General features: G+C 63.2%; 2 protein-coding genes across 7 annotated transcripts; one reads left to right on the plus strand and one right to left on the minus strand.

The window, feature by feature from the left end:
* Positions 1-852: 852 nt before the first annotated feature.
* CKB (creatine kinase B) lies at positions 853-4,058 on the minus strand. Of its 2 annotated transcripts, XM_034938228.3 has the most exons (8): positions 3,920-4,058; positions 3,455-3,659; positions 3,177-3,331; positions 2,972-3,104; positions 2,417-2,588; positions 1,654-1,777; positions 1,310-1,499; positions 853-1,228 (listed from the first exon to the last, which is right to left on the minus strand). In XM_034938228.3, the coding sequence occupies exons 2-8, from the start codon at positions 3,645-3,647 to the stop codon at positions 1,050-1,052; spliced, it is 1,146 nt and encodes a 381-aa protein (XP_034794119.1). In that variant the 5' UTR covers positions 3,648-3,659; positions 3,920-4,058; the 3' UTR covers positions 853-1,049. The 2 variants fall into 2 exon arrangements, with proteins under 2 accessions (XP_034794119.1, XP_034794118.1); XM_034938227.3 differs by having other exon boundaries at positions 2,972-3,331.
* A 1,126-nt stretch (positions 4,059-5,184) lies between these two features.
* On the plus strand, positions 5,185-25,668 carry TRMT61A (tRNA methyltransferase 61A). Of its 5 annotated transcripts, none has more exons than XM_063596411.1 (5): positions 5,185-10,418; positions 11,307-11,466; positions 13,763-14,029; positions 15,732-16,078; positions 21,274-25,668. In XM_063596411.1, the coding sequence occupies exons 1-4, from the start codon at positions 9,813-9,815 to the stop codon at positions 16,001-16,003; spliced, it is 1,305 nt and encodes a 434-aa protein (XP_063452481.1). In that variant the 5' UTR covers positions 5,185-9,812; the 3' UTR covers positions 16,004-16,078; positions 21,274-25,668. The 5 variants fall into 5 exon arrangements, with proteins under 5 accessions (XP_063452481.1, XP_034794117.1, XP_003807066.1 ...); XM_063596412.1 differs by having other exon boundaries at positions 10,319-10,418; positions 11,107-11,466; XM_034938226.3 differs by lacking the exon at positions 21,274-25,668 and having other exon boundaries at positions 15,732-17,226.
* Positions 25,669-26,929: the final 1,261 nt, after the last annotated feature.

The raw sequence follows: 26,929 nt of genomic DNA on the forward strand, positions 1-26,929 counted from the left end.
GGCTCACCCATCCGCCTCCACTCCCTGAGCTGGCCGAGCCCCTCAGGGTGCCCAACCATGGTAGGAGCCCTGAGCCAGAGGCTGGGCAGGGACGGTGGCAACTGGCAACTAGGGTGAGTTGGGGGGGGGTTGCACCAGGGACCAGGGAGACCAAGCCCTAAACAGCCCCAACCCCCCTTCTGCCCAGGGTGCCTACCTTGTGGTTCCACCTTGAGGCCAAGGGGCTGGACACCCAGAGGCCCCTGAAGAGGAGCCTGCCAGTAAAGGGGGGACCAGTGGCTCCCCAGGGCTGCTAGAGGGTCTTGAGGACTGAGCCCAATGACCAGTGGAGCCAGGGGGGCTGTTCAGCCTGAAGGCCGAGGCTGGGAGGGAAGGAAGCAGGGAAGAGAAGATAGAGAGTAGGTGTTGGCGGGGTAGGAAGGAGGCAGGGAGATGCCTGCATGTGATAATGTTGCAGCTTGGAAGACAAGGAGGAAGCCAGTTGGAGGGACCGGAAAGCTCTCAAGTTTCTGAGGTCAACCCCCCACCTCCACTATCCCTACCTCCCCCACCCTGCAGGATGGGCCTGAGGAACTTGCCAGGCTCCACACCCAGGCCTGAATGCCCTCAGATGCTCAGGCCTGGAGCTCCTCCCTCGCTCTCCCCCATGTTCCTGCCTGCACAGCCCGATAGACATGAGGGAAGGGGCCCATGGACTAGGTAGGGCAGGCAGAACAGAGTGGCCACCTCCTGGCTCTTGTCCCATCTCACAGAAGGCGAGGCCCACAGCAGGCCCAGGACTCAAGACTCCTGGGGCCTGGCTGCTGCCCTTCCCCCTCCCCCCCGGGAAAGGAGAGGCACCACTCAGACGCAGGCAGGCCAAAACCCTAGTTTATTTCAGCATCAGCAGTATCTTAGCCATCAAAAAAATAAACTCTACCAAGGGTGACGGAAGTCTCTACAGCAAGGCTAAGGGCTCGCCAGACGGCGAACATCAGGGGTGCATGGTGGGCACTGCCCAGGCAATAAGTTAGGAAGCAGCAGGGCTGGTGTCGGGTGTGGGCCGGGCTTCATTTCTGGGCAGGCATGAGGTCGTCGATGGCCTGGCCCTGCTCCAGCCGCTGCTCCATCTCGATGAGCAGCTTCACTCCGTCCACCACCATCTGCACCAGCTCCACCTCTGAGAAGCCCAGGCGGTCAGCGTTGGAGACGTCGAAGACCCCGCCCACCGCAGCCGTGTCCACACCGCCTGGGGAGACAGCAAGTCAGGGCGGAGGAAACAGGGCTGCCCAAAGGCCAACGGGAAGCCCGCAGCACCTGCCCTGCTCACCTGTGCCTCGCTTCTGAAGTCGCAGCCGCTTAAGCACCTCCGAGAACTTCTCATGCTTGCCCAGGTTGGGCAGCTTGATATGCACACCTGCCCGCAGCCCGGTGCCCAGGTTGGACGGGCAGGTGAGGATGTAGCCCAGGTGAGGGTTCCACATGAACTCATAGTCCTTAGACTTGAAGAGAGTTTCAATCTGCAGACGGAGAAGAGGGTATGAGGGAGAAGGCCTGCCTGAAACCCCTACAGGCCCTGAGACTCCCAAGTCCGGGAAATCCCCCGAGGGGACTGATGGGGCACCCACATCCCTGCTGGGGCCCTGGGGTCTGGGCCTGCCCCGTCCCTGGCACCTGGGTGAGGCCGGTGCAGAAGCGGGTGAACACCTCCTTCATGTTGCCCCCCTTCTGCATGGAGATGACCCGCAGGTGGTCCTCCTCGTTGACCCACACCAGGAAGGTCTTATTGTCATTGTGCCTGCGGGAGGGCTGGTCTCAGGGCATACCCAGAAAAAAGCCCCAGGCCGCCCCCAGACCAAAGGAACTTCCCAAGTCCCTGAGGTGCTGCTCCCTGCCATGCCCAGGAGTGGGGGCTGCTGCCAAGACTCCACCCGCCAACACGGGGCAGGCGGGGGAACCGGGACGCCTCACAGCAGGAGAACCCCAGCTGCCATCATGTGCTGTGGCCTGAGGTGGGGCGGGGCCAGGGACCGCCAGGGCAGCCCGACCCGCCCCCCACAGTGGGGGTAGGAGCCCTGCCCCTGGAGAAGCTTTGGCGTCACCAGCCCCTAGTAGAATCCCAGCGGCGGAGGAGTGAGAAAAGAAAACAAAGAGCTCCAGCTCCCAGGGGCGTCGGGGAGAGGCGCCAGAGAGCCCCGCCCCCACCTCACGTCTCGGGGTGGGGAGGCGTTGCTGAGTCCTGAGCCCCGACGGGCCGGGGCCCAGTCCCTTAACGCACCTGCTCGGCCAAGGTCACCGGCGCAGGAGGAGGCGCGGCCGGCCCCTCCCTCCTCCTCCTCCTCGCCGCGAGGGGCCCCACCCCCGCCAGGGAGGCGAGAAGGAAAGCGGAGGCAGCGGGGAGGGAGGACGCCGCGAGAGGGCGCAGAGGGACACGCACCAGATACCGCGGGCGTCGGGCCAGTCGCGGGCCATGCCCGAGGCCAGCAGCAGGGGCGACACGGGCTTGTCGAAGAGGAAGTGGTCGTCGATGAGCTGCTGCTGCTCTGCCTCCGTCATACTCTTGAGCGCGTAGTACCGGCCCGCCAGGTCGCCGTCCAGGCTGGACAGGGCTGCGGGGGGTGCGCTCAGGACGCTCGGCTCCCGCGCCCGCCCCTCCAGCCCGCAGCGCGGACCCGCCCGCCCCCGTGCCCCACCTCGGGGGACGTCAGAGGGCCCCACCCGCCCGGATTTGTGGGCGTCCAGTCCTCACGGCCCGGGCGACGGTCCCAGGCGGTGACCCCGCGCCAGGACCCGCCCTCCCTGGGCCCCAGGCCGCTGTGGGCGCGGGGCTGGGCCTCCGTCCCTCGGTCCCTCCGGGAAACTGAACCCGGGCGCACGCAGATAAGAGCGCGACGGCGGCTGCCGCTCCCGGGCGACGTAAACAAAAGCGGGCGGGGACCGCGCCGGGAGGGGGACGCGGCCGCCGCCGCCCCTCGGCCCGCCCGGCCCCTACCTTCCACCGCGAGCTTCTCGATGGCGCGGCGCTCCCCGCGGCTGCAGTGCGGGGGGAGGCAGAAGCCACGGATGCTGCGGCCCGTGCGCACCCGCGAGCTCAGCACGTAGTTGGGGTCCAGGTCGTCGCCGCCCTGGGGGGCGAGACGGGAGTGAGCGCCCGAAGACCCCGGCACCGCCCGCCCGGCCCGCCCGCCGCCCCGCACCTGCAGGTTGTCGGGGTTGAGGTCGGTCTTGTGCTCATCGCTGGGCTTGTAGCCGCCGTGCCGGTCCTCGATGATGGGGTCGAAGAGATCCTTGAACACTTCGTAGGACTCCTCGTCGCCCGCCACGCAGCCCACGGTCATGATGTACGGGTGGCCTGGGGGAGGGGGCGCGGGACGGGGACAGTGACGTCACTGCCGGGCCCGAGCGCGCTGCTGAGGACCCTGCGGCTGCGCGCGGGGAGGGGGGGCCGGGACCCTGGCCCCGAGGGGTCGCGTACCCGGGTTGTCCACGCCTGTCTGGATGACGTCGTCCAGCGTGAAGCCGCTCGGCGTGCTCTTGGCGCGCAGCTCCGCGTACAGCTCGGGGGTCAGCACCTTGGCCATGTGGTTGTTGTGGGCGCTCAGGTCGGGGAACTCGTCCTCGGCCGGGAAGCGCAGCTTCAGTGCGTTGTGGCTGTTGGAGAAGGGCATGGCGGCGGCGGGCTGCGGGGAGACGCGGGGTCAGAGGGGACCGGCACGCCGGGGTTCCTGGGCTCCCGCGTACCGCTCAGGCCCCCGCCGCCGGGCCCCCCGGCGCCCCCCGGGACGCGGCCAAGGTCAGCGGGGTCCGCAACGCGCGCGGGGAGCGCCATCATCGCCGGGGACCCCCGGCCGGTCCGGCGCGCGCTCCAGGCGACGCGCCCCCTTTGCACGCAGCGCCCCTAGCCCGGGCGCGGACGCCCCCGGTCCCCGGGCCCACTCACCGGGCGGCCGGGCGGGGGCGGGGGCGCTCCGTCCGTCGGCAGCTCCCGGAGCGACGCAGGCGAACAGCGGCCGCTCCGCGCTCCCGCGGCTCTTAAGGGGCACAACGCGGGCCGCCCATTGGCGGCTATTTATAGCCCATTCATTCCATTGGCCCGCGCCGCGGGGTGGTGCCGCCGCTTTGTCCGCCGCCCGCAGCCCCCAACACCCTGGCCGCCCACCCGAGCTGTCCCCTCGCTGGGACCCCGCGCAGCCTGCCCAGTCCCCCGCCCAAGACCTCGAGGCCGAAACCTCAGGTCCTTGGATATCTGGATCCCCTCGCACGCCCTTGCCTCCGGGCGGGAAACTGAGGCGGAGAGCCTCCGGGCACTCGAGGACGCTTGGGTTCATCCGCATCCTCGAGCCTGCCCGCCTAGTCCAGCCAGCCCCCGCGGCGGCGGCGAGGGGCCGGGCGAAAGCTTTCGGGGCTTCCGCAGCAGGTACGGCCCCCGCCCCACCCCCGGCCAGTGCGAGCTGGCCCGGAGCCGCCGACCTTCCTCAAGGTGCCCGCAGGTATTTCCTGGGCGATCCTGGTGCAAAGCGAAGGCGCGCGGGAGGCGCAGTCTGGCTGCGGCCCAGCCCGGGGGCACCCGCGGTGCCCTGACCTTGGACAAGTCCTGGGTCTCGGGGGGCTGCGAGCCAGAAACCACGGGGACGCTGTGGCCTTAAGAGGCCGCTGGCAAGTGCAGCCTCGGAGTTTCCAGACCCCAACCCTGGGCCCTCTTCGCAGGGGACAAGTTTACCCGACCCCCAAAGGCAGTCCCCGGAGACTTCAGGCAAAGATGGGAGGAAACGCTAATAAACAATAAGCATAAGTGCGATTAAAAAAAAAAAAAAAACTCATCTCACGAATAACCAGAATCATGCAAATTAAGCAGTGACTCCACCTGCCCCTACCCCCAACACTCCCAGATCGACCCCAGCCATTGCTGGCTTTGAGCTGGAATGCGGGAAGACAGGCGTCCACACGCTGCCTGCAACTTAAATTGCGGCATGCTTTTTGCAAGATAATTTGGCAGAATCTATTAACATTAACAATGTTCGAACTCCGTGACCCAGCAATCTCCCCTTCTAGGAATGCAGCCCTTAGAAAGGATGTCTCAGTTCTCTCCACTAATGGACCAAGAGATCTGCGGAGGGAAAAACAAACATAACTGGATACAACCCGATGCCCCATCAGGCGGGAGTGGCCAAGGGTAGGGAGGCATCTGCTTGCTGTGGAATATTATGCAGCTGTTAAGAGGGGGAAGTGGAGGGTGTGGGGTTAATATCCATCAGGGACCCTCATCCGTTGCTCTGTGAATAAAGCAAAGAAGGGGGGAACCCTTATCTGTGGGTATATTTGATACAAATCCCTCCAGCAGTGGCACAATGAGCACCTAACAGGTGCCAGCCGCTGGGGATACAGCAGGCAGCGAGGTACACAGCGCCTGCTGCTGGAGGAAGACTGGCCATGAGCCAGCAGCCCAACAAACCAGATGACATCAGATCAGTGCTGCTGGGGCCAGGGGGACACAGAGCAGTGGCGTTCCAGGTATAAGGGACCCCGAATAGGTGCCTCAGAGGAGAAGGCACCAGAGCCAAGGCCCAAAGGCAGGGGAAGCCTGTTCGCCTCTGCCTATGTGAGCATCGGTGTGGGGGCCTTTTCTCCTGTCTCATCCCCATGGTCACTGCAGAGGAGACACATGCCTCTTTGCTCCTTGGCATGCTTCGTCCTGTTCCAAGCCAGCATTCTTTAGACTTAATAAAACCAACCCACGTAAAAAGGCAAACGGCCCCTCTGGGCTGGCCAGACAGCAGGTGTCCCTTAAGCCTGGAATTCCTGCACTCTGTGCCCCGTGCAGCCTCTTCGCCCAGTTTTAGAAATTTCTGCAGCTGCCCACCTGCTACCCCACAAAACCTGAAGGGCTTAAGTTTCTGTTTCTGGAAGGGATAGCTGCAGCCCCTGGAGGCAGACTTGGGGGGAGGGAGAGACTTGGGGGCCACACTCAGGACTTCCTCTGTCTTCAGCAACTGCAGCTTCTCAGAAGGCCAACCCTCCCCTCTCTCACCCTCCTGGCTGAGAGCCTAACCTGCTTCCCAGGTCCCCCATGGGAAAGGACCCCCTTTCCCCTTTCCTGAAGGGGGCAGCCCTCCCCCCAACACCTGTGATTATTTCTCGTCAGGTGGGATGAGACTGAGAAAAGAAATAAGACACAGAGACAAAGTATAGAGAAAGAACAGTGGGCCCAGGGGACCGGTGCTCAGCATATGGAGGACCTGCGCCGGCACTGGTCTCTGAGTTCCTTCAGTATTTATTGATTACTATTTCTACTATTTCACTGAGGGGGATGTGGCAGGACTATAGGGTAATGCTGGGGAGAGGGTCAGCAGGAAAACATGTGAGCAAAGGTCTCTGTCATAAATAAGTTTAAGGAAAGGTGCTGTGCCTGGATGTGCACGTAGGCCAGATTTATGTCTGACTTTACACAAACATCTCAGTGCAGTAAAGAGCGGTATTGCCGCCAGCATGTCTCACCTCCAGCCATAAGGCAGTTCTCTCGTATCTCAGTAAATAGAATGTACAATCGGGTTTTACACCGAGACATTCCATTCCCAGGGAGGAGCAGGAGATAGATGCTTTCCTCCTATCTCAACTGCAAAGAGGCCTTCCTGTTTCACTAATCCTCCTCAGCACAGACCCTTTACGGGTGTTGGGCTGGGGGATGGTCAGGTTTTTCCCTTGTCACGAGGCCATATCTCAGGCTGTCTCAGTGGGGGGAAACCTTGGACAACACCCAGGCTTTCTTGGGCAGAGGTCCCTGCGGCCTTCCGCAATGCATTGTGTCCCTGGGTACTCGAGACTGGAGAATGGCGATGGCTTTCACCAAGCACACTGCCTGCAAACACATTTTAACACAGCACGTCCTGCACAGCCCTAAACCCATTAAACCTTGAGTCAACACAGCACATGTTTCTGCGAGCACAGGGTTGGGGCTAGGGTTACAGATTAACAGCATCTCAAGGCAGAAAAATTTTTCTTAGTACAGAACAAAATGGAGTTTCTTATGTCCACTTCTTTCTACATAGACACAGCAGCAGTCTGATCTCTTTCTTTCCCCTACACTTTCCCTCCACAGGCAAGGTCAGAACTGCAGATATGAGATCCAGAGGGCAGGGTTGCCTATGGCAAGCAGTGAGCCTGGCACTGGGGCGGCTCCGGCCTGGGGCCGCTGGTAACCCTCAGCTTTCTGAGGTGGGTGTTTTTGTCCCCAGTGTGCAGACAGAAGATCATTTTATTTTTGTTTTTATTCTGTTGAGACAGGGATCTTGCTGTGTTGGCCAGGCTGGTCTTAATGTGCAGATAGATCAGAAGTTGGGTGACAGAGGTGTCCAGTCATGGGCCCAGCAATCCTTCCACCCTCCCAGAGCGCCAGCCCTGTGCGAGCCTGCCTGGGGCAAAACGACAGTGTAGGGGGGCCAGGCAGCTGTGACGGGGACAGCAGCAGCAGATAACAGTGGGGAGGTGGCCCTCAAAGCCTTCAGACCTAAATGTCAGGGTGAGACCCCCCAGGCAGGGGCTGATTGGGAGCCTTAGTGGCCCCCAGAGCAGGTGCACAAGGAGAGGGGCTTGGAAGGTGCCAGCCTCCCCTCCAGCTGACCTCCCCTGTCCACAGCCCCTGCTCTCCCTGGGGCCCACAGGGGCTGCTTTGGCAGCATCCAGGCAGGAGGCTGCATGACGTTACCAGGCCAGTGTTTGGTCCAGGTTCCTCAGAAATCACACCTGGTTACACGTGAACCACTGGGCCTGGAGGGGGCTTCAAAGGAGGCCCAGGTCTTTTATCCACAGAACATGACCCGGCTCAGCAGGTCAGGCACAGGGCAGACTCCAGGCAGGGCACTGGACTCTATCCTTGTAGTCTGCTCCTCTGCAGAGTGCAGCCGGAGGCAGCATTGCTTCCTCCCAGTGCCCTGCATCTGAGTTCTGCAGAGCCCGAAGAGGAAGCGGGCTGAGGTCAGGAGAGGGACAGGGGCTGACTGGGGATCACAGAGCACAGTGGGGTAGGAGGCTGTGCTGCTCAGAGGGGAGGGACTGCAGTCACGTGGTCCCTGCCAGGGATTTGGGCACAGCAGCCTCCCCAGTGGGCATCCTTCCTGCCTGTTCCCACCTTTCTTCACATCAGCCATTGGTTCTCTGAAGCCGGTTTACTTTTAATTCTTAATTAAGAGATAGGGTCTTGCTATGTTGTCCAGGCAGAACTCCAACTCCTGGCCTCAAGCAGTCCTCCCTCTTCAGCCTCCTCAGTGCTGAGCTTTGGGGGTTTATTGGCTTTAAATCCTAATCCCACTTTGACCTCATTGGCTGTGACCTCAGGCAAGTTATTTAACCTCTCTGAGTTTCAGTTTCCCCATCTGTAAAGTGTTCCCTCCCTCCTAGGATCCTGGGGAGAAGTCAATGAGATGGCACAGCTGGGCATATACAGCATCAGCTCTTGTTAGGGGAGCCCCAATACAAACTCTGCACAGGGAATCATCAGCTGAGGTAGGGGGGGTTGGTTCTGCTTGAGGACTCAGGCTGAGGACTGGGGCAGGCTCAGATGGAGCAGGTGGGCAGGGCTGAGGAGGCTGCCTGGAGGAAGGGGCACTGGAGGAGTTGACCAGCCAGTAATAGACAGAGAGGCAAGAGGGAAGTCAGAACCAAGGGAAACCACCGCCGAGTCACCAAGTCCTACCTTAGGCCCTTATAGGCACCCGGCCCTGACTCCACACCAACCACAGCTGAGAGGCTGGGGAAGAGAAACCCAAGAGAAGTGGAAAGTCAGAATCCCCCAGGGCAGAAATTAGGGGGTGACTCAGGCGGGTGCATCATCAAGGGAGAGAAGCATCCGCTGGAACACAGGTTCGGGAGCTGTGGATGGGGCTGTTTCAACGTTGAGAGCAGGAGGCAGGGAGGCCGTAAGGCAGAAGTAGAGGCAGCTGGTGGCCAGCGTGGTGGCCCCACAGGGACAGGAGCCCACAGAGAGTGGGAGGCCATGGAAGGCCTCTCACCAGCTTACTCCTGGGGGCTCCCAGCCGCAGCTAGGGCAGGGACACAGAGGGGCTGAGGTTGGACCCCTAGGTTTCCATGATGGACCCTGAGAAGCCAATGCAAGGGCCACAGACAGCCTGGCCTGGCCTGCCCCAGAGGCGAGAGAGTTGAGAGTGCTCTACAGGCTGCCAGGGCTCCAGAGGGGAGCTCGCTCTGCAGGAGCCTGGCCACCTCATTTTACCAGGCCGGAGTGGCTGAGTGACTGGGGAGGGTGCCCTAGGGTCATTGCTAACTGGCTTGGGTTCGGGCGCAGGCTAAACCCTAGGCTGGGTCGGGGGGTCTCTGTTCCTCTGCAAGCTCTGGTCCTGAGAGCTAAGAGCTGGAGGGAGAAAATCCGTGTCCCCTGCCCCCGCTCCCCTGCACACACACTCCGCAGAGGAGCCAGCTGGGAACGGTGTTGCTGAGACAGAACGCCACTCCCGCTCCCCTGTTCTGCCCATCCTCCAGCAGCACCTCCTCCAGGCTCCTGCCCAGGCTCCTCACCAGACCCAAAAGTGGGCCCAAGTCATCCAGTTCTCATTATGCCTTGGTTCGCAGGAGGGGACACAGGACCCCCACTCCCTCCTAGAAGCAGCTCTGCACTCAGGACAACGTGCCCCCGTCGGGGGAGGCAGGGCCTGGGCGGAAGGCCACTTCTGCAGACTTTTCCAGGCCCCCATCTGCTGCACAGAGCTCTGGCTGACCCTAGCCCAAGCCTTTTAGAACCGCCCCTTGACCTGCGATTCCTTTTCTGGAATTCATTTTAGGGCCCAGTCAGGGGTGTTCCCAGAGCAGTCTGCAATAACAAAATGTCTATGGCAAAGTGTCCTCATAGAGGACTGGGCAGTGAGCCACGGGCCAGCCCTCTGGTGAACCCCCAGGGGCTGTCAAAGGGGTCCGGGACAGCAGTGACAGCCAGGCCTTGGCTCCTGCCGCCCTTCAAATGTGCCTGGGTGCGACGGCAACCCTCGGCCGGCGGGGCGGGGGGACCTTTTGTTTGTTTGTTATTATTTGTAGAGATGGTGGGGGGGTCTCACTACGTTTCCCGGGCTGGTCTCGAACTCTTCAGCTCAGAAGAACCTCCCGCCTCGGCCTCCCAAAGCGCGGGATCAAAGGCGAGAGCCACCGCGCCGGCCGGCCGCCATATGGATTTTGTCCAGTCTTTCGATCTTCCAGTGACCAGCAAATGTAAACAGAGCAGCTCACATGAGGGAAGAAGTCGCCCAGGAAACGTCCTCTGGGAGGGGCGGGAAGGGCAGCCTGGCGCTCCCAGGATCCCGTGCGCGGGGAGGGGGAGGGGGAGGGGGGAGGCGGGGCGCGACGTCATCAGCGGGCGCGGAGCCGGAAGTGTTGTGGCCGCCGCCGCCGCGCGTCGCGGAGGCACGTGTGGAGCCCCGGCAGCAGGAGCGTCGCAGGTGAGACTCCGCGGGGTACAGGGTGGCAGGGCGCGGGTGAGGGTGACCCGGGCCGGGCACGGCGCGCAGGGCCTGTTCCTCCAGCCTCGCATGGGCGGCCCCCGCCGGCCCGGCCTGGCTCCTTGCTGCCTCTGCATCGGCTGGGCGGTGTTTGCGTGGACGGCCAGCTCCGCGTCCCCAGCCCCTTACTGGGGAGCCCTGACTCCTCTGTCATACCCTGCCACCTAGCCCCCGTGGGGGAGACTGGGGCGAGGAATCAAGCCTGGCTTGGAGGTGACCTCATTGACCATTTGCCTCTCCCCCGCCGGTGGACACCTCGCAAAGGCGCTTCCTCATCTCACATCTTGGGAATGGGATTCAAGCTCCTGGAGAAGGGTGATGGGAGGGTCGGGTCCTCACTCCGGGAATCCTTGGGACCGACCTCCGCCATTGCCAAGCCTCAGTCTTTTCATCTCTGATTTAGGCTCATAGTCCCTGTCTCTTGTCCTAGACCAAGAAAGGCTTCAGAGGCCAGGCCAGAGTGCAGCGCTATTGGGCTCCCTGTCAGGCAGTGGCAGAGACTGAGGCTGAGCTAGCCACACCCCGCCCATGCCCACTGCTGGGATGTAGGCCTCGAAGCCTTCTACCTAGACGCCAGGCCCTCATCCTGCCTCCTGACTTGCTCATGCCTACACACACCCCTCCCCAGGTCCTTGGCCCTTGCCAGACATTAGCACCATGAGCTTCGTGGCATACGAGGAGCTGATCAAGGAGGGTGACACAGCCATCCTGTCACTGGGCCATGGTGCAATGGTGGCAGTGCGTGTGCAGCGTGGGGCACAGACCCAGACCCGGCATGGTGTCCTGCGGCACTCAGTTGACCTTATCGGCCGCCCCTTCGGCTCCAAGGTGACGTGCGGCCGAGGTGGCTGGGTGTATGTGCTGCACCCCACGCCCGAGCTCTGGACGCTGAACCTGCCGCACCGCACGCAGATCCTCTACTCCACAGACATCGCCCTCATCACCATGATGTTGGAGCTTCGGCCCGGCTCTGTGGTCTGTGAGTCTGGTGAGTTCCTCAGGCTGCCTCAGTTTAACTCAGAAATTGACACAAAGGTGGAGGTCAGAGCCTCCAGCCTGCCCTTCCTACAGACGGATGTGGCTCCTCAGTTTCTATTTTCACATCTTTCCGGGATGCTGACAGCAGGGAGTGAAGGTGGAGGCAGGGAAGCCCGTTAGGAGGCTGGCGCTGTAACTGGAGTGAGAGGTGGTGGGAAATGGACCAGGAGGAGCTGGGGAGGACTGGTGCTCTAGTGAGGGTCCTGCTTGCCTTGGTGGGGCGTGGCCAGCTTGATGCTTGGCGCTGTCCTAGGTACTGACCGTCAACCTTTAGTCCTCTGTGCTGATGGTGAAGCAGAGAGAGTTGCCCCTTCTGGAAAGAGGCCAGGGCTACCCCGAGGAGCTCACTGTAGGTGGGGAGCCTTCCCCATCCTCATCCATGATCAGATCCTCACCTGCTACCAATGAATGTGAGCACCATTGTTGAGTCCAGGGCCTGGGCTGTGGGAACCCCTGCACACATACAGGTGCTGGGGCCGCCCAGTGTGGCGATTGAAGCCAAGATTGGCCCCAGGCACTGATGCATCTAGGCTGTTGGTGGCATGTTCCTCACGGGCAGGAGAGCTAGGGTCCAGGTTCACGAAGAGTGCTTAGCACTGCCATGCTGGCTTTCTGAGGGCTGCAGGTCACCGTGTCCCTCCCTGGGGTGTCTGGGTGGGAGGGGTGGAGAGCAGGACTTAGCCACCCCCATCAGCTGCTGCTCCTGCGCATCCTGTGGCGGGTGCTGGTCTCTCCGCCCCTGCCCCACCCTCGCGAGAGAGCTCAATCAAGCAGCACCTTCTCCTGGCCTCCTCAGATATGCCAGGTCCCCTCCTAGGAACCGTGAACAAGAGAGACCAGGTTCCTGCCCTCGAGGAGGGGGACACAGCCTAGGTGAGCATCTCAGTGCCGCTGGTTGCTGTGAAGCTTGTGAGACGGGGCTGCGTGTCTGAGGGGGACCCAGAGTGGGGTCTCTCCAGCTAGGCCAGGCAGGGAAGACCTCTCTGAGGAGGGGACATTTGAGTTGAACATGATGAGGAGGGACCTACGAAGAGCCAAGGGACAGCTCTGCACCAAGGAGGAGCTGTGCCGAGGCCCTGCAGTTGGAGCATGCTGCCGAGTCAGGCTCAGTGGGGGAGGCAGAGAGGCTGGGAGTGAGGTTGGAGGGGAAACGAGCTCCACCCCGGAGGCCAACAAGTCTGACTTGCCCCTTAGTGGGAAGGGGGCATGGCCAGGCTTTGCAGAGGGGCGAGGCAGCAGGCTGGGGGCACCCAGGGGAGGGGCTGGACAGGTGGGGAGAGGGGCTGGCCCCTGAAAGGAATGTGGGAGGTGGCAGGACGTGGGACGGGATAGAGGGAGTGGAGGCACCTCCATGGGTCTGGCCCAAGCACTTGCGATGCTCAGCGCTATTTGGGTTCCAGGGATGGGTGGCAAGTGTGCAGTGGCTGCTCTAGCAGGAGTCTCCAGTGGAGGGGCCTGGGGATGGGAGTGGCATCAGGTAGATGGCCCCTGAAGCTGGAGCGGGAGGAGGGATGCAAGCCTTGACCCTCTCCATAAGACAGGAAGTCAAGCAGAGGGGCCATCTTGAGGGAAGCTGGGGAGGGAAGCTGGGGGCAGGTGCGCTGGGGAGGACTGGGGCCGTGTGGCTGGTGGCCAGGCCCTGCGTCCTGAGTCCGGCCAGGCCCTGCGTCCTGAGTCCAACCAGGCCAGGGCAGAGCCCCAGCCCCTGTGTGGTGGGGCCAGGTTTGGGCAGGCTTGTTGGGGGTGGGCTGTCTCAAGGGGACCAAGGAGCTTCTGGGGAGAGGTGGGCATGAGGACCGGCAGGGTGGGCCACTGTTGACGGGGATTGAGGAAGTGATTGGCCATGCATGGAATAAGACAGGGCTGAGTGATGGGATGGCCTCCCTGTCCCCCTTGCACAGATTTCCCTGGAGGCTCCAGGCAGCTGGGCTGCTCTCATTCCCTATACCTGCGCTAGGCAGGATAGGGCAGGGTTGCCACTGGCCTCGCCTGTGCCCACAACAGACAGCACGGCATACACAGCCTGTCAACCCCAGCTCACCCCTAGACGGGGTGCCCAACCCAGGGCTAGCCTGGGGCTTTAGGCAGCCAGGACCACACAGCCCTGGAATGACGCCCACCTGTAGCCTGGGGTCCTCCCAAGCCCTGTGTGGGTCTCCAGGGTGAGGTGGGGGTTGTTTCCTGGGAGGCTGTGGGTCCCGAGCAGTCCCAGCTGATGCCTTGCCCATCCCTTCTTGTCCTGCCAGGCACCGGCAGTGGCTCTGTGTCCCACGCCATCATCCGCACCATCGCACCCACGGGTCACCTGCACACGGTGGAGTTCCACCAGCAGCGGGCAGAGAAGGCCCGGGAGGAGTTCCAGGAGCACCGTGTGGGCCGCTGGGTGACTGTGCGCACCCAGGACGTGTGCCGCAGTGGCTTTGGCGTGAGCCACGTGGCCGACGCCGTCTTCCTGGACATCCCGTCACCCTGGGAGGCCGTGGGCCACGCCTGGGACGCCCTCAAGGTCGAAGGTGCATCAGGGGTTCCGGGAGAGGTACAGCCTGGGTGGGGGTGGGGCAAGGGTGCAGGACTGAGCTCCTGGGATCTCAGAGGGGTCCAGAGACCAAGCCACACCATGGCAGTGGCCAGGCCAGGGCCCCACTTTGGCCTGAGGTGAGGAGTGGGTCAGGCTGGCCAGGGGAGGCAGAGCTGGGGAGGATGGTCCCTGGCTGGGCCCTGCTCCTGGTCTCTGGCCTCTCCCAACCCCCCGATGGAGGAAGGTGGCAGCACCACCCAAGTGCAGGGCAGGCCCTGCCGGAGGGGTCTGGAGTCCCCTCCATGCTGTTTCCCAAAGTCTCTCCTCTCCCAGGCTCTGGAGCCCAGGGAGCTGGCCCCTTTTAGGGAAGATGCTGGGTACGGAGGCGGGGCAGCCCTGGGGAAGGTCGGGCCTCAAGCCAGGGAGGTGGCTGGGAGGCCCAGGGTTTTTCCCTTTTCTGGAGAAGGAGCAGCTCAGGCAGCAGGGGCCCCTTCCTTCTTCCCAGCTGAGAGTTGCATTCTGAGAGGGTTGGAGGGTGGAGGTGCTGGGCGCCCCACCCCACCTCAAAGATGAGCCGAGGCCTGGTGCGAACAGCAAGGCTGTGGCCGGGGGTCCCCTGCTGGCTCCAGCCCAGCCCTGACTCCTGGGTCCTGGTCTCTGCTGAGGCGGGTAGCTGTGGGGATCTCCACACCCTGCCTCCTAGGCTTCCTGCTCTGGGGACACTTCTGGGCCTGGACCATAGTCCCAGGGAGGCTGAACCCGGCAGAGCCTCCCCTGGGGCCCCCCTGCTGCCTTTGTGACTCCTTCCTCCAGCGTGGCTCGGGGAACCCGCGCCTGCCTCTGGGACCTGTCCCTTTCCCTGAGAGCTCTCCCTTCTGGGTCCAAAGGCTCCTGGCTCATTCATGGGCCCGGCATCTCCTGCCGGCCACGGGAGCCCGCTGGGGAGGGTGCAGCATGCTCAGCCTCTGTGCCCTCTCTAGGCTGTTGTCACACAGAAGGTGCCTCCTCTAACCCCGAACCTCCTGGCGGCCCCGTGTTAGGGTACAGCTGAGGAGACCAAGCCTCAGGGACGTTTGAGGACACTTGCCTGGGCCACGTACCTCTACCCGGCCCTGGCTTCCCCAGGTCCTCCCTGCCAGGACAGGGACCCGGGCTGGGTTTTCATTCACTTCGGGCCAGGCCGAGTGAAGCCCGTGGCTGCCCTGGTGGGAGGCGGCAGGGAGGGGCTGTCATGCTCGGGCTCTGCTTCGAGTAGGCGCCTCCTGTTCCCGGGAGCAGCGACAGCCTCTAATTTCCTGTGACAGCAGCGGCCCCCGCACCGCCCCACGCTGCCGTGCTGTCAGAGCTGCTCCGGGCCCAGAGCTCCAGCAGCCCTGTGGAAGGCAGGAGAGCAGTGCCCGCTGTGGGCCAAGTGAGACGATGGCAGCGCGGGCTTGACCCGGTGCCTGGCACATGGGAGGGCCTGGCATGGCTAAGCTGGGTGACATGAACAGTGGCGCCAGGCCCCATGGGGGGCTGTCAGTTGAGGGCCAGGCCCCTCTGCCCTGCAGTCCCAGCTCTCTGGAGAGCTTGCAGTCTGTGTTGGGGCTGTCTTAGGCTGGCCTCAGACCCTAGGGTGGGAGTCCAGGGATGCTAGGGCCAGACGGGCCAGGCTCTGCCACCCCTGCCCTCTGACCCTCGGGTCCTGTTTCCCACAGGCGGGCGCTTCTGCTCCTTCTCGCCGTGCATCGAGCAGGTGCAACGCACATGCCAGGCGCTGGCAGCGCGCGGCTTCTCAGAGCTGAGCACCCTGGAGGTGCTGCCACAGGTCTACAACGTGCGCACTGTCAGCCTGCCACCGCCCGACCTGGGCACAGGCACAGATGGCCCTGCCGGCTCCGACACCAGCCCCTTCCGCAGCGGCACGCCCATGAAGGAGGCCGTGGGCCACACCGGCTACCTGACCTTCGCCACCAAGACCCCAGGCTAGGGGGCCGCCTCCCAGGGCACCAGGGAGCTGGGAGCACCGAAGGGCTGGGCAGGGAGGCCAGAGGCACCTTATATGGTCAGCAATGCCTGCCAGACACAGACGGTGGGGTGGGGCTTGGGGGCCTCCTGGGTGGCCAGAGTGGGACAGCAGGAAGGGCGGCTGTGACGGAGGAGCAGAGCTGGGGCTGGTCCTCAGCCATTCCTGTCCAGCCCTGTGGCCCATCCCAGCTGCTGTTTGTTGCCAATATGAAGTATCCACTGCCACAGGCTCCCCTGGGTGTTGAAGCCAAAGGGTGCAGGTGGGGGAGTCTGACCCCCTCCCAGGTGGGCCTAAGCAGGAAGGGGGTGGAGGAGGGAGGGGGCATTGTCCCTGAGGCCACGCTGCATCTGACCCCTGGGCCCCCACGGCCCTGGCTGCCCCACGGGGCCTGAGACCATCTCGTGCTTCTCCAGTCCCCGGGCCGAGGCTCCAGCCTTGGCCAGAGGCTGGGGTGAGCTGACCCAGAATCCCTGCCCTGCTCTCCCCAGCGCTAGGAGACCAGGCCAGCCCAGGAACCAGGGAGGTGACCCTGCTCTCTGGCCTCCAGGCTGATGTCACAGCACTGAGCTCAGCCCAGGCCTGCGTCCACTCATGTCCAAGAGGCGGGGCATCCCCCACCCAGCCAGAGCCCCTGACACGGGCTGCACGGGCTGAGGCCAGGCAGCGCTGCGGAGAGGAGCGGCAGAGTGGGTTGTCTGCCGCAGGCAACCAGGCAAGTGTGTCGGGGCTGGGGTGTGAATGCCAGCCTGTGAGTCCCGGAACTATGTGGGTACCCCTACCCCTCACAGAAGCCAAGGGCATGGAGGAGGTCCCTCCACGGCGACAACGGTGTGGGGTAGGGGAGGTGCATCCAGGACACCACCCAGGGACAGTGCCTATGTGATCACCTCTTAAAGGCTAAGCTTAGGGGCATTTCCCAAAGTGGGGACAGAGGGCAGGACGCCCAGGCTGGGGGCTCTCCTCGCCCGCCCTGGTGTCTGACAGCCTCAAGGAAGGAGCAGTGCCTATGTCAGCCATGGGGCCCTTGGAGCTGCCGCTGGTGCCTAGGGGGCCTGGGTTTCTGCCCAGGCAGCCAGTGGCTGTTGGGAGCCTCTGTTTCCCCTGTGCTGGGGGCCTTAAGTGCTGTGCTAGCAGGGGCCTGGCCCCAAGTGTGAGTGATGAGCAATAAACGTGCCGTCCCCCTCTGTTCTGAGTGATCCCTAGCAGCCAAGGCCACCCCCAGCTGCTGTCTAGGCCAGGCCTACCTGCGCTCTGCCCCTGGTCCCTGCTCCTCCCTGTCCTGGTTTGGCATGATAGGCACTCCAGTCTCCAGGACAAAGGGGCAAATGTGTGGCCACCCCCATCTGGCTGCAGAAAAGGCCACTCCTTCCTGGGGTTGGGGTGGTCCAGGAGTGCTGGCCCTTCTTCCACAGCCCTGGGCTGGAATTCAGTGTGGCTGCCTGGGTTACTTGTATGCACCCCTGAAGGAAGGGTCCACTCCAGGCCGCCTGGTCCCTGCGAAGTGTCACACTGTGGGTCACCGGGGGCTGTGGCTAATGTGGTCCGGGAGGCCTGTGTCCCTGAGAGTTGCTCAGCCCTGCTCCGAGGGCTTGTCCTCTCCTTCCAGGACCCAGCTTCCCTTCTAACCTTGTTACTCACCTGGGGCACAGAGGAGGGGCCCCCAGTCAGCTTCAACATGGAAGTGGGTGACCCTAATGCCAGGAGCTTTGGGGTCAGGCTGTCCCTGGGGTGTCATGAACTGGGTGACACACACCCCTGAGATCTCAGTTCCCCCAAGCCTGCCCTGCCCCTCCTGGCCACAGCAAAGGCCTGCATGGTGTCTGATGGGTGGACACCGGGAGGTGTTTCTTTGAGGCGCAGCTCCATGGTTTATAGGACACATAGGCCTCAGGCACTGTAGGGTCCAGGTTGTGCCCATTTTCCAGCCGGGGCTGGTTGCCCAGGTGGCAGCCCTGGGTGAGTCACCAGGGTCCGCACATGGAGAGCGGGAGGTCCCAGCCCACCCTTAGTTGTCACATGGGACAGAGTTGCTGTGTCAATCCCCTCGGCCCTGCTGCTCTGCCCTGCACACAGGCCCCCATGATGACCTTGAGCCTCCAGGCATCCACCCCCACCGTATGGCCCTCTAGACCCAGCTGGGCCTCACCCCACTCCCTCAGCTTGGATCTTCACCTGGCCTGGAGCCAGCATTAAACTCCTGTATGTCCTTCAAGATCCCTTCAAATGTCCTTTTCTCAGCATGCTTCCCCAGACATCTAATGCCCAGGCGGGAGAGTCCTGCACGCCATGTCCCGAAGGAGTCCCCATAGCAGAGGAGCAGAAGGCAAGCAGCGCCCCAGTTCTGTGATGGGGAGCCTGACTTTCAGAGGTAGAGCTGGGCCCATGGCCGTGAGTGACCGATGAGCAGGCCCGGATGGTCAGCTCGAGTCAGCAGCACGGGCTCATCATGGGGCAAGGATTCACCAGAAACGCCCTGCCTGGCCCAGTGTGTACTCGCCTGCGGCCCTCAGATTTTCCCTGGAAATTCCTCCCCGCTCACCCTGCTGTCCTGCACTGAGACAGTGGCACATGACTCCCAGCTGCCCAAGCCCTGGAAGGTCCCAGACCCTGGCCCTGACTCAACTGCTTGGAGGGTCCCAGTCCTGGGTACTTCCCTAGAGCCGAAATTAGAGTACCCCTCCCTCAGGAAGCCCCGGGGTGTCAGCTGCTCCTGGGCCTCACTCTGCCCCACCCATGCCTGCCTCAGGGCCCAGCCCCTCACCCAAGAGCCCCAGAGGCCTGGGCCCAACCTGGGCTGCACGGGTGGGGACCAGGGCAGGGTTTCTGGGTGGGTGGAGGGCAGCAGGCCGGTGGGGGCACACCCTGTCTAGTAGAATGTGATGAGGCAGGGTTGCCCCTGAGGGCCCAAGAGGCCCTCACCCCTGCAGTCTAGGTCTGGGGCTGTCCCCTCCACTCCCTCTTCTCTGCCTCCATTGCGGCTTTGCTCTCTCCACCCACCACCTCTGGGCCAGAAGATGGAGGATAGGTGGGCTGCCAGGGGACCCGAGTCCCCCAACAGTCCACTGCACAGGTAGGGAAACTGAGGCACAGAGCTGCAACTCTGGAATCCTGGCCATAAGTGGTTCCCCAATGCATGACCCTAGAGGGCAGAGAGTTTTCAGGCAGAGTCCTGGAAGGTTCCTCAGAAAAGGAGACACCTGTGCAGGTGGACATTGGAGAAGGGTGAGCAAGTCATGCAGGGGGGTGGGAGGTGCCCCAGAAGCAGTGGGTGGAGAGGGTGCACCTCCAGCCTCTGGGCTGGCAAGTGCCATTTCCAAAGCTGCTCTAAGCAGGGTGGACACTGGACTCAGTGCCCCCACAGCCCCGGGGCTGTTGGGCTCACACGCCAGCCTGGAGGGGCCTTGAGCAAGAGGGTCCCCAGAGAGGGGCCTGGCTCCTGATGCCCTCAGGAGGGAGTGAGCAACTGCCGGGCCTTGCGCCCTGTCCTCACCAGCCACAGAGGGTGGGCGCTGTCATCAGTATGCGTGGGTTGAGTGCCTCCCACGTGCCAGCCCCTGCCCATTCAGGACGCCCAGGCCTGCCCTTCGGGCCTCCCAGGAACCAGACCCAGATCTGGGCACACAGTGCAGAGTGAGCTGTGGCTGCAGGAGCGGTGGTGGCCTGGACCCTGTGTGGCAGGTGTGGGTCGGTGTGGAGTGGGGGAGTGGACGGGCCTTTCTGTCTCAGGAGCTCTGCGCACTGCCCGCTCCTGGACACTGGAACTTAGCCTCGAGAGAAGTCGCTTCCCGAGGTGGCCAGCGGGTTGGCAGCAGACAGGCTGGGTGCCGGGTGTGTGGACCCCGGAGCCAGCGGGTTGGGCCCTGCCCCCGGTGGGTCATCAGTGAACAAGGAGGGGCACAGTGGGACCAGCCTGCTGCCCTGCCCCAGCAGTGGCCTTGCCAGCCCATGGGCCCTCCCCACCCGGAGCCTCTGTGCCCAGGGGAGCCTGCGTGGCCCAGCCCGGTAGCCAGGACGAGGGCGTTTCAAAGTCAGGCCGCCTCCAAAGCAGTGGCGTTGGTGGGAGGGAATAACTTGCTCCCACCAGGCTGAGAATAGCTCAGAATTGGGTCACGCTCACCGAGATCTCCGGTCACAGCCTCCAGCCTTTGACAATAATCAGCTTTCTCCCCGACATCTGTCCCTTCAAAGAGGGGGCAGGCCAGTGCAGGCACTTCTAGAAGCAGCAAAGCAGAGGGGACGGGAGTGGGGAGGGGCGTCCTCACCTCCTGGCCCCCCATGGCAGGCCCCCTCCCTCCCTCACACCCACCCCATGCTCCCTTCCGTGCCTCAGGTCCCACCAGCTTCCCGCGCAGGGCCAGGTAGGGGAGCAAAGCACGGCAGTGCCCCCTGACAGATAAGGACACCAGCTAGGGGCTGCGGGGAGGGTGGCGCCTGTGCCTGGCCCTCCGGTGCTCTGCCACCCATGCCCCTCAGCTCCTGAGACTTAGGGGCCTGCATGCCACTGCCCCAAGCCGCCCTCCTCTCGCCCCTCCCGGTCTGTCCTGGGCTCTTCTAACGTGGTTGAAGGGCATGGGTCAGAGCAGGCTGTCCTGCTCCGCCAGGCTTTTGGGGGCTTGTTTCCCCCAGCCCAGGACTTCACCCCGTGTCTTGTTTCCTATCCATTTTCCCGTGTCGGGCCCTCCTCATCCCAGAGCAGCCTTGAGAGGGCTGAGGTGGATGGTGTCACAGGCCCTCAGAGCCTGCATCTGTGCTGTCACCTGCGTATGCTGCCACCAGGTGGGTGCTGAAGCCATCCTCGTAGCAGCATAGTAGGTGCCTCCTGCACAGAGAGATAGATATGCCTACCACATGCCAGGCACGCTGATTTTGGTTCTTTAATCTTTTTTTTGGAGACCGTCTTGCTTTGTCGCCCAGGCTGGAGTGCAGTAGCGCGATCTTGGCTCACTGCAAGCTCCGCCTCACGGGTTCACGCCATTCTCCTGCCTCAGCCTCCCGAGTAGCTGGGACTACAGGTATCCGCCACCTCGCCTGGCTAATTTTTTTTTTTTTTTTTTTTGTATTTTTAGTAGAGACGGGGTTTCACCGTGTTAGCCAGGATGGTCTTGATCTCCTGACCTCAAGATCCACCCACCTCGGCCTCCCAAAGTGCTGGGATTACAGGCATGAGCCACCGCGCCTGGCTGGTTCGTTAATCTTCAAAAACCCACAAGGCAGTTCTTCTCGTGTTCTAGGTGACGACACCATTGCCAAACTTTAGCCACAGGTATGTTCCTGAAGTGCCCGTGACACTAAGCATCTCAAGATGTGGCCCCTGGACCGGCTGGTCAGCGTCGTCCCCACCCCACCCCTGCTGAGCCGAAACTCCAAGGCAGGGCCCAGGGGGCCCCCTTTCCCCAAGCCTCCAGGTGCTCTGGTACTCAAATTTGAGAATCACTGCTGGAAGACCCGGGAGTCTCGCATAAAGACGCGGTATTTATTTCTTAAATAAAAACCCCCTTTATTAACTGAAGCGGCAGCTCTCTGGCAGCTTCCTGCAAGCAGCTGGTTGATCCTCTGAGGCTGCACTGTCAGTTGCAGCTCAGTTTCACCCGGTGTGGCTGGACTGTCTGCTTCTGAGCCCCAGACCGTTTCGCTCCCTGCTGCTCCCCTGTGAATGCCCTCGTGCTCCCAGAGAGAAACTGAGGCAGCAACAGCAGGTAGCTGTGCGCAGACCCCGCTGGGCCCCAGTTTGAATAAACCAAATGTCTTTACAAAATAGGACAGTTGGGAAGTTTGAAGCTTGAGTGGCCGTTTTGTGAGTTTAAGGAGTGGCCACATTTGCGGGCATGCTGACAAAGTGCTGGGGAATGACAGGGTGGCTGAGATCCAACTCTGAATAACAGGGTTGGGGAGGAAGGGGAGTAGACTTCAAACCAGGCTGGCCACAGACTCCTGGGAGCTGCGTACAGGATTCTTCACACGATTCTGCTGGTGCATTTCTTTGACAATTTCCAAAAGTTTTTATTTTTAAAAAAAGGAGACTGGGTGTGGTGGCTCATGCCTGAGGCCAGGATGGGAGGATCGCTTGAGCCCAGCCTGGGCAGCACAGGGAAACCCTGTCTCTACAAATAATTAAAAAATAAAAAAAGGAAAGATGCCCCAGGCCAGTGGCTGGCACTGGTAGCTGGCAGGACCCAGCCTGTCACCCAGGGTGCTGGCATGGCACACGCAGGCTGAATGCGGTCCGGGGCCTGGCCCCTGCCTGGAAGCCCTGGGCCTGCAGAGACACGGGCCCTGCGGAGGAATGCCGGGCCAGCTGTGGGTGGGGGGCTGGCCATGGATGGGGTGGGGACAGTGGGGGCGACAGGCTTGTTGCTAAGCAACAGGCACAATAGACATTCTGGGTGCCAGGCAACAGGGAAGCAGACGCTTCTTGGCGGGGAAACCCTGAGGGGCCCAGGCCACACTCGTCCCTCAGCAATGTGGCGTGCACCCCCACCCTCAGGCCATTGAGGCTCACTGGCTGCCTGGCCCCTCAGGGTGAAGGGCAGCCACCCTCCTGGTGGGGCTTCAACACTCCCTGATGCCAGCCCCCACCCAGCTGAGGACCTGGTCGGAGGGTGCCTCGATGGCTCCTGCAGCCCCGAGCCCTGGCCTGCTCACCTCTTCGTGGCCTCTGTCTCGGGGCCGCCTGCACTCCCCGCCTCTCCTGCCTCTGACTGTGCCTGCCTGGCTGGTGCCCCCAGGTGTAGGCGGGCCCTCATGGGGTTCAGAACAGGGCTTGGAGTTCTGGTGGAGCCTCCATCCCCTGCCACCCCTCTCCTGGCCCCAGACTCAGTAGCCCCCAGCCCTGCCAGCCAGGCTCTGCCAGAGCCACACTGCAGGGCCCCTGGCCCCTGTGGCTGTCCCTGTCCAGTGGCCTCTGGAGGGTGTGTGCCACTCCCTTCAGGCTCCACATCCTCCCCCTCCGTGGATGGCCCTGCTAAGGAGCTCTGGGCCCAGCTGGTGGCCAGGAGGAGGGAGGCTAGGAGGTCGCCGTGCCTGGTGGCCTTCCCCACCTCACAGACAGTTCCTGAGCTTCTGGGCACATGGGCCAGCCCTCGCCCTCCCCCAACGCATGCCCTCCGTCCCTCTGCCTCAGCCCCTGCCTCTTGCCCCAGCCCTGAGGGTAGAGGTCGGACCCCAGCTGCTGTCTGCAGTGGCACCCAGGGTCCTGGCTAAAGCACACATTCCGTGTGGGCCAAGAGTGTACACGGTTCCTTTCCGTCCTGGGTGGGCCAGGCGTACAGTAGGCGCTCCGTGAACACACAGTGGAACCCGCCGGGCAGTGCCGCCACCCTCCCGTGGTCTCGGCCCCCCCGCTGCTCTGTTCGCATGGCTTCTGCCACTCTGGTCTCTGCCACCCGTTCCTCGCTGGCCTCACTGGGCCCTTTGCCCCACACCAGGAGGCATCCAGTGCCCTCCATGGGGAGGGACGCCTCCTTTGTGCTCTGCCTGGGGAAGGCAGGGAGGCCGGGGCAGGGGCGGGTCCCAGCCCTACCACCCTGGGCGGGACTTTGGCCAAAGGCCTTGCCCTCTCTGAGCCTCAGTCCCCTGCCCGTCCCAGGGGTACCCTCAGGAGCTCCCGAACTGGGCTCGTGGGAGTCTCCTTGAGGCTGGCATTGGAAGTGCCCAGGAGTGCCCCAGGCCTGCCAACCCCTCATTCCACCGCGTGCACGCCAGGGAGGCGTGGTTTTAGCGGCTGGTCCGCACGTCTGGATGGTTGCCCCAGAGCCCCCATCCCCAGGGTCACACTGCCCAGGCAGCTCCTAACACCTCAGGTTCCCCACCCCTTCCTGCAGCTGCCGTCCCCACCCCCAGAAGCTTGCCTGCCTCTCCTGGGGACCCAGGCAGACAGCTGGACACAGCCCCTCCCCCTCTGGAGGGGCTGCCCCTCAACAGGTGTTGCCACTTGATCAGGAGCAAAGTCAGGGTTGGGGTTGCTCCTGCTGCTCCCCCGCTCTGTGCCCCCCCTGGGATGGAAGCCCAGGCTCCTCCAAGGCTGAGCTGGGGCCCCTCAGCGTCTCTCCTGGGGACAAAGAGGCAGCTGCCAGCAGGGCGGGGCAGGGAGGGCGGCCTTTGTGTGCGCCAGGCCCCTCCTGGTGACCTCACCACCGGCCAGAGAAGGGCCCTTTCTTCCCAAAGGCAGCCGTTGGGAATCCGCCTGGGGACAAAGCCGCTGCCAGGCAGGGGACCAGCGAGTGTCTGGCTCCCCTCGTAGCATAAATTAGGGGGGGCCAAGGTGGGGGAGGGGACGGCAACTACTCTGACCCTGGGAGAGGGTCACTTGGTGCAAACAGATAACCAAGCCCCCAACTTACACATGGGGTGCATGGGGCCGCCCCTTCATCTTCATTCATTCATTCGGCCCATTCCTTCATTCTGCAGATGGCTGCTGGGCGCTGGCCCAGGCAGGCCCTGTGAGGGCCCTGGGGACACAGAGGGGATGCATCTGATGGATGAGGGAGCAGTGGGTGAGGGGCGGGGGTGCCCAGTCTGGAGGGGGAACTAGGACAGACGAGTCAGAGCTGCCCAGAAGCCCCAGGGCCTGGGTTGGGGCAGGCGGGAAGATCCCTGCTGAGCACGGTCACCTAGCAGGTCACCCAGCAGGGCAGCGGCCACAGCCGCCAAGCCCAAGTGCACGCAGCAGGCCACCCCAGGCCTCCAGGAGAGCTCAGGAAAATATTTGATTTTCAATGCGTGGTGTTGAGTGACACCCACCCCCCATGTGTGGCCAAGGGCTTCCCGTCCCCAGGGTCCAGGTGACCCACAAAGTGTCCTCACAGCCTTGTTGGCCCTCGGCCTGGCTTCCCGGCCCCCCGCAGGACACTGTTCCCCCCCCCACCTCCCTGTACCCTGTCTTGAGACAGGTGGCCCAGGGTGGCCAATGCAGAGAGCAGTGTGGCCAGCACAGAGAGACAGGTGGCCTGAGAGTCCCACAGATGTCCACTGCTACTCAGGCCCAGCTCCCAAGGCCTGTTCCTCTGCCTCCCGGGCACTGGGCACGTGGTCCATCCCCAAGGCACTGAGCACATCAGGCCAGACCAGGTGGGCTTCCTGCAGGAGGAGGCAGCAGGCCCAGGTCAGGCTGGGTCTGGGAGGCAGGCACGGGGTGTGCTGGTCAGCAGGGCTCACTGCCAGGCCCAGAGGTGTCCTGGCCATGCGGATGACAGAAGGCCAAGTGGGTAGGGCAGAGGGTGTGAAGGGCCTCGTCCTGTGAGCAGGGCATGCGAGCAGCTCCTGGCCTGACCTCCAGCCCCGACACCTGAGGCCTGAGCTTGCCTTGCAGTCATCAGCAGAGCCAAGACTCCCAGATTTCCGGGGCTGGGAAACCGTCAATGCCTTACAGAGCCACTAGGTCCACAGCTGCCCAGGGCGGGGGGCACCTGCTGGGTGCTGGACCTCCCTGCACCCCGTCTTTACCTCCGTGTGTGGATGGGCAGGAGTGTCTGCAGGCCTGGCCCAGGCCAGGAGGAGGCCTGAGGCTTCTGGGGCACCGAGCGACCACAGGCCGGGGTGCGTGGCTCCCCCAGGAGCTCCAGAGGCCCTACGCCCCCTCCCCCGGGAGCCCCAGAGGCCCTATGCCCCCTCCCCTGCAGCGAAGCGAGATGGGCGGGGGCGGGTGTAAGTAGGACAGCGCTTTGTGCGCGTTGCTATGGCGCCGCCGCCGCCCGTGCAGGCTTCCTCTGGGCGCGTTCCCAGGACGCAGAGCCTGCCAGTTGGCCCTCCCAGCCCCTGGCCAGGCCCCATCCCAGTCGGGGGGCCTCAGAGCCTTCTCCACCCACAGGCTGCTGGGGGGCAGACTAATTGTACCACTTCGTTACACCCTCAAACCCACAGCACACATGTGCTCACAGCCACGCAGCACACACACACACAGGAATGTGCACATGCTCACACATACATGTACACGTGCCACACACATGCATACACCCCACAGCCACAGGCAGGCGCTCAGTCCTTAGCGTGCCCTGGGGCTGCAGCCTCCAGGTTCACACCCAGGCCCCAGGGGCCCCAGGCCAGTGCGCGGCCTCCGAGCAGAGCACACGTGGTGGTGGGCATGAACGTGCAAGGCCAGGGGCTGCCCCATCTCAGCCACCTGCTGAGACTGAGAGGTCATTGCTGACCTTGAGGAGGAGGCTGGGGGCCTAGAATTCAGGGGACAAGCTAACCTGAACCCTACTCCCCACCGCTGGGCCTGTGGGACAGACTCAAGGCCCTGTGCTGGGAGGACTGGGACTTCTGATGCCAGCGAGCTGAGGCTGGGCCCTTCCTGCTGGGCCAGCGCCTCGCCGGCCACTGGATACCAAGCGTCCCATTGGATGCTCACAGCCCCACAGTGGGGTGGGCACCACCAGCCCTACACGCAGGACAAAGTGGCCTAGAGATGGCACAGAGGGGGCCGGGCGGTGACGCTTTGACGGGGTGTGGCAGGAGGGTATCCGTCTCTTGAGGCACAAGAGGCCTTGGGTGGCCCAGCCTGGCTCCTGTTGTCAGCTGATGTCACAGGGTGGAGAACCTGGGTGTCCGGGGAGACAGATGGCCCCGGGTTCCCTGGCTGCCCTGAAACCTGCTGATGACGACCCCACCAAGGGGCGGGACGGCTTCCTTGCAGTTGGCGTCCTGGAGAGGTGACGGGCTATAGGCTGCAGGGTGGGAACGCAGGGAACACCCAGGCCCTCTCTGAAGGCCACAGCTGGGCCCTCTGACCCATGCCTCAGCCTCCAGCCCAATGGCACAGAGCTGGCCGAGGTCCTTGCCCCACGCATGCCGCCACCGGCTCCTGAGGGGCCAGCTGGTGGACAGGGACGCGGCGGTCCCTTTACCAACAGGAGGCCCATGGCTCTTGGCACTGCCGCAGAGGCTGTG

This window comes from Pan paniscus, chromosome 15 (assembly GCF_029289425.2).
Source record: "Pan paniscus chromosome 15, NHGRI_mPanPan1-v2.0_pri, whole genome shotgun sequence".
NCBI lineage: Eukaryota > Metazoa > Chordata > Mammalia > Primates > Hominidae > Pan > Pan paniscus.

Coding starts and splice junctions, on each gene's coding strand:
- TRMT61A (XM_063596411.1), top strand. CDS start 9,813: ATGTCTATGGCAAAGTGTCCTCATAGAGGACTGGGCAGTGAGCCACGG. Junction 10,419..11,306: donor CGGCAGCAGGAGCGTCGCAG/GTGAGACTCCGC, acceptor TTCGGCTCCAAG/GTGACGTGCGGCCGAGGTGG. Junction 14,030..15,731: donor GGACGCCCTCAAGGTCGAAG/GTGCATCAGGGG, acceptor TGTTTCCCACAG/GCGGGCGCTTCTGCTCCTTC.
- CKB (XM_034938227.3), bottom strand. CDS start 3,647: ATGCCCTTCTCCAACAGCCACAACGCACTGAAGCTGCGCTTCCCGGCC. Junction 2,589..2,971: donor CGAGAAGCTCGCGGTGGAAG/GTAGGGGCCGGG, acceptor CACCCCCCGCAG/CCCTGTCCAGCCTGGACGGC. Junction 1,778..2,416: donor CCCGACGCCCGCGGTATCTG/GTGCGTGTCCCT, acceptor GCCCTCCCGCAG/GCACAATGACAATAAGACCT.